Source organism: Salvelinus sp. IW2-2015, linkage group LG3 (assembly GCF_002910315.2).
Source record: "Salvelinus sp. IW2-2015 linkage group LG3, ASM291031v2, whole genome shotgun sequence".
NCBI lineage: Eukaryota > Metazoa > Chordata > Actinopteri > Salmoniformes > Salmonidae > Salvelinus > Salvelinus sp. IW2-2015.
Window position 1 is genome coordinate 3,494,687 of NC_036840.1, and position 6,000 is coordinate 3,500,686.

The 6,000-nt window shown below is 41.2% G+C and overlaps 1 protein-coding gene across 1 annotated transcript; it reads right to left on the minus strand.

Annotated features, from left to right (window-relative positions):
- Window positions 1-1,993: 1,993 nt before the first annotated feature.
- Window positions 1,994-5,187, minus strand: LOC111980947 (guanylyl cyclase-activating protein 1-like). Its single transcript, XM_024012027.2, has 4 exons — window positions 4,847-5,187; window positions 2,957-3,106; window positions 2,770-2,863; window positions 1,994-2,670 (listed from the first exon to the last, which is right to left on the minus strand). Exons 1-4 carry the CDS (start codon window positions 5,042-5,044, stop codon window positions 2,543-2,545), a joined length of 570 nt encoding a protein of 189 aa, XP_023867795.1. The 5' UTR covers window positions 5,045-5,187; the 3' UTR covers window positions 1,994-2,542.
- Between the last annotated feature and the right edge of the window lie 813 nt (window positions 5,188-6,000).

A 6,000-nucleotide genomic window follows, 5' to 3' on the forward strand; every position in this document is an offset into this window, starting at 1 on the left:
TGCTGCTGACTGTCAGATTGCCATGGTCTGTGTTCCTCCTTCCAGATTCATTCAGATCCATGTAAGTACTGCGTAACCTTTTTGTAGTGCTTTATGGATGTGTGTTACCATGGAAATGGGTCATGGTTGTCATGGAAACCATATTGGCACAGTCTGGCTTGTGACTCACCTCCCTGTCTCCCTCATTACGCCACAGAGACTGTAATGTCTGTTAGGCATTTTGATTTCTAAAACAATAGGGAGCATTAAAGCTGTGGAGTGTGAAAATATTGTTGGACTTGATGGCTGCTTTTCTTTCACTCTGCGGTCCAACTCATCCCAAACCATCTCAATTGAGTTGAGGTCAGGTGATTATGGAGGCCAGGTCATCTGATGCATCACTCTCTTTTTTGGTCAAATAACCCTGACACAGCCTGGAGGTGTGTTGGGTCATTGTCCTGTTGAATAACAAATGATAGTCCCACTAAGGGCAAACCAGATGGGATGGTGTATCGCTGCAGAACGCTGTGTTAGCTATGCTGGTTAAGTGTGCCTTGAATTCTAAATAAATTACCAACAGTGTCACCAGCAAAGCACACCCCCCACACCACCACATCACCTCCTCCATGCTTCACGGTGGGAACCACACATGCGGAGATCATCCGTTCACCTACTCTGTGTCTCACAAAGACAGTGGTTGGAACCAAACATCTCAAATTTGGACTCATCAGACCAAAATGACAGATTTCCGCCAGTCTAATGTTCATTGCTTATGTTTCTTGGTCCAAGCAAGTTTCTTCTTATTGGTGTCATTTAGTAGTTGTTTCTTTGCAGCAATTTGACCATGAAGGCCTGATTTCACAGTCTCCTCTGAACAGTTGATGTTGATGTGTCTGTTACTTGAACTTTGAAGCATTTATTTGGGCTGCAATTTCTGAGGCTGGTAACTCTAATGAACTTATCCTCTGCAGCAGAGGTCACTCTGGGTCTTCCTTTCCTGTGGCTGTCCTCATGAGAGACAGTTTCATCATAACGCTTGATGGATTTTGCGACTGCACTTGAAGAAACTTTCAAAGTTCTTGAAATGTTCCGTATTGACTGACCTTCATGTCTTAATAGTAATGATGGACTGTCATTTTTCTTTGCATATTTGAGCTGTTCTTGCCATAATATGGACTTGGTCTTTTACCAAATAGGGCTTTCTTATGTATACCCCCCTACCTTGTCACAACACAACTGATTGTCTCAAACGCATAAAAAAAAAAAAAAAAAGTAATCAAGGCACACCTGTTAATTGAAATGCATTCCAGTTGACTACCTCATGAAGCTGGGTGAAATAATGCCAAGAGTGTGCATAGCTGTCATCAAGTCAAAGGGTGGCTACTTTGAAGAATGTCAAATATAAAATATTTTGATTTGCACACTTTTTGGTTACTACATGATTCCATATGTGTTAGTAAAAAATTAAGAAAAAGTCATGAATGAGTAGGTGTCCAAACTTTTGACTGCTACTGTATATAAAGGTAATTCTAATGCCCACTAGGCGAGAGCATTGATCATTCATGCATAATGTCTCACACACTCACAGAAACAAATTTGCACAATTTAGTTTTTTTTAAACATTTTACTGTCTTGTAGGGAAAACATTAGAATGTAGTTCTGTTAAGATATTCCTTCAAATTAATGAAGGTCTGAAAATGCAAACTTTAATCTCCTAACAGCCAGTGCAATGTTAAAACATGCTGGTCTTATTTTTTTATTAAGTGCATTTTGTGACAAGTATAAAGTTAAGATCCCTAACTTGTGGAAGTACCTGTTTCTTGAGGAACTGGACTGTTTAATCATGGCACAAAATGGGTTCTAGTCATATTTGAGCTGACAGCTGACTGTACTGGGAGGAAAGTAGGTGAATTATAACTTCCACCAATAGAACCCGGGCACATAGTCATATAGAGGAACCACTCAACTGAATAAGAGAGTTTGGTCCAAAAGATAGGTTTGGGAAGGATAATTTCCCTACAGGAATCTGTCTCTGAGGTGGATGAGGGATTTAAAAATGTGTGTGTATATATATGTATATGTATGTATGTATATATATATATATATATATATAATATAATAATTTTTTGTCAGGAATGCATGGGTTATAATGGGTAGTCTCCACCCCACTCCACTCCCTCCACCCTCTTTATCCTTCACCTTCCTTATGTTATGACCTAGTTGGGTCTCCAATTCAGCTGACGGTGTGAGAGATGATCTCTCTCTCTCATTATGTAGACCTCTCAGAGATTTAGATCATGCACAAGGGCACTAACCAGCCAGCGATGGTTGACTGAGTCATTTGTATGCAGGCAAAGGGCAKTTTTCATCGTCATTCAACCTCTTGTGAATTCCGACAACAAAGAATGCATTCAAAGCATGGCCCTTCAGCATTGCTAAGATAAAGATTGTTTTTATACAAATCTGGGCTAGATCTTTTGAGAGGGCTCATGGCTCAGTTCCTATGTGGCCCTTCTGCAGTCTATTACAATGGAGAGTGGAGATGGAGGTGTGAGGGCAGACTCTAAACACTGTGCCTCCGATTGTGGATCATGGCGACTATGTGGGTGAGATCCAAGGTCTTCATCATCACTTCCATGAAGTCTTCGTCAGTGTGAGCCCCCGCCACAAACTCCTCCAAAGACAGCTCCCCTGATGGGTAGAAGACAAGGTTAAGAGGTTGTTAACCTGAATTGGAAAGGGACAGAACTCGCAACCCTACAAGTCTGTGACAAATAAGTGGACACTTGCCATCTCCGTTGACATCTATCTTATCAAACACCCGGTTGGTGAACTCCTCCGCATCAACTTCCTGGTTTTCATTCCCATTGATTGCACGGATAGCCTGAAGAAGACAAAAGGCAATAGTTAGCCTGCATGCCTTTGTGTGATACAGATTCCATTGCTCAGCACTGCGTTTCTGGACTGGTCTCTATACCTTTATGATGTTTAGCAGCTCACTTCGATCAATGCACCCGTTGCCGTCCACATCATACAGCTTAAAGTACCAGCGGAGCTTATGTTCCATTTTACCCCGCATCACCAGGCTCAGAGCAGCTACATACTCCAAGAAGTCTATGTAGCCATCCTGTAAAAAGGAAAGCGTGTTAGTTGGAACGTCTCTTTTTACCATCTCAGTCATCTCTTCAAGATGTAGGTGGTCATGTTCTGCTTAGAAGATCCATTATCAGGGATGATAACTATGTATAATCGCTGGGGGATTATCTCCACACTGATCTGTGCCAAGGCCGTGGCAAGACCTACAGATGTAGGATCTTAATTTGATCACCCTGTTGCAGGTTAACTTTCCTGCAATGTAAGACTTTTTAAATCTAGTGTATTTGAGGTTTAAAAAAGCTTCTGAAGTTTAATTTCCTCTAACATTTCAGACTTGATTTTCTCTTATGAAAAACGTATCAACCCCTTCAAAGAAATGTCCATTAATTATAATCCACATAATTCACATTTCGTGTTGCTATAGGATTATTTTCCTGCTGTAGAAAACTGGCTCCCATTTAAGATCCTACAAAATTACTTGGCAGCATTAGTGCCCTCTGGGTCAACCCAAATGAGTCGCACTTCCCTCAGCTTTACACTGACACCCTCCCTCACTTAACTATGGCTGCGTTTACACTGGCAGCCCAATTCTGATATTTTTTTCACTAATTGGTCTCTGATCAGATCAGCTCTGAAAAAGATCTGTGATTGGTCGAAAAAATACCAGTTAGTTGAAAATAAATATCAGAATTGGGCTGCCTGTTTAAACGCAGCCGATGTGCACAATCTAAGATTGTCATACTGCACTTCTTAATCAGCATCCAGGATTCAAACATCCCGTTTTATAATAACATAATTACCAGCCCTGTTCACTGCACTGTCCTGAAGATCTGAAAATAGCAGTTAGTCACTCAGTTCTGTCCCCAGGGAATAGTACCATAGTACCAACCTCAGCTACACCCATAAAACTACTAGCTACTGACAAAAATGGGAAACTCAAAAGACAAAGGTCTATTCTGGCACACAGCTCTTGAGATCTGGACATTCCTTAGGCTTCAATGTCATAAAAGGGAGATTCACGTAATTACTTTGAAGTGAACATTCAATATTCTGATCAGTGTAACCAACTGTTCACATGCATCATGTTCCGTCAGTAAACTTTCACATAAGTTATCACTAATTAAAATCAGCTGTCTCTGATGCTGAAATTGAATTGATTCTGAAATCAACCAGAATGTACTGGAGAATACCAGAATCTGGTGCTGTCTTTCTAAAGAGAGAAATAACAGATAAGCACAGACTGCACTCCTACCACAGAGATATTGACAACTTGTCTCTCAAAATAATCCTCATACTAAATCGCATGTGAATCCAATCCCAGCCTATTATAATATTATAATCAAAGGTGACAGGGTTACTAAATATAGTTGTGTAAATTGAGCCTTAGTACTTGTGAGACGATTAGCTTCTTCAAACTCATCTGGAAGACTAGTCTAAACAAAACCCTTGGATTCAAGAGATTCCCTATGTTTAACTGTAGATACCTTCTGGTTTAAAATGTACTTTAGCTTTTTGAAATGGAGAACTAGGGGTCTTATTTGAGTAGTGGCATTATGACAATACTATATATTTAGGTGCACTTGTAATTAGTGCATACATTTACAATACAGCCAATCATATCCTTATACGTACCTCTGTTGGTAAGGTGTCCCCTTCACCATTTTGAGTGTGCCTGAGGCGTTCCTACTTTGACATAAATGTAAAGCCTATTTTAGCCTATAGCATCCCCTTTGCAAGCAGCCTCAGTTCAATGAATGCTGCATAGTCTTACCTTGTTCATATCGAACGTGCGGAACATCTGCTCGATGTAGGCGTTGGCCTCAGCATCCAGTCCCCGGAGCCCAAAGAACTGCTTGAACTCATGCAGGGTGAGCTGACCCGAAGGACACTCTGTCATGAACTTCTTATACCAGAGGTGCTTCTCCACAGCCTGGAGATCTTCCACGGTGGATCCTGTAGAGTTACCCATGTTTGTAGAGTCGACTGACTGTGTTGTGATGTGACTGTGTTGTGAAGTGTCGAAAGACGGGGTTGGCGGTCGCCTTAAGAGCCCTATTGGTCTACTGTGAAGCGGAGGGTATCACTCTTCACAGTCACACAACGATGGGACCTGGGGAGGAGGTGGGCACCGGCCCGGGGCTTTTGTATCAGGTCGGACGGGCCACACCCTGTTGTGTTCTCCTTGCCTCTAATTGGCTGTAACCCAGGTGCAGCAGCTGATAAAGGGCTTAAGGTCCCATTGGAGGAAAGGAGGACTGTACACTGTCCACCAACCATGGGACAGGGACGCTGACTAACACCTTGGTATTCTCTTCCCAAACTGATAAGTACTATTTAAAGACCCAGTGCAGTCAAAAACGTGATATTCCTGTGTTTTTATATATATTTCCACACTGAGATTGGAATAATACTGTGAAAATTATAGTCTTTTTAGTGTAAGAGCTGTTTGAAAAGACTGCCTGAAATTTCAGCCTGTTTTGGTAGGATGGAGTGTTGGCCTGCCTGGTGACATCACCAAGCTGTAAATGATTTAATAGACCAAAAAGAAAGTTCAAAACCTCTCGGCCAATAACAGCTAATTTTCTGTTTTCCCCTCCCCACTCAGACAACTCCCAGACAGTCCTAGCAAAATTCTTGCTTGAGAAATTGCTCTTTGACAATTTTAATTAAACAGTCACAGTAAGGTACTTAATTGTTACCCAGAAATGATTTGATATTGAGATAAAAATTGCTGCATTGGACCTTAAGTAATTTTTTGGGGTGTCTGTACTTTACTATTTATATTTTTGACAACTTTTACATTTCAAATGCTAAGGCAGGACAGCAATATGGTCCAATTCACGTACCTATCACTATAAAGCATTGTCATCCCTGCTGCCTCTGATCACTAAACAAATACTGTTTCTAAATGATGGCTGAGTGTTG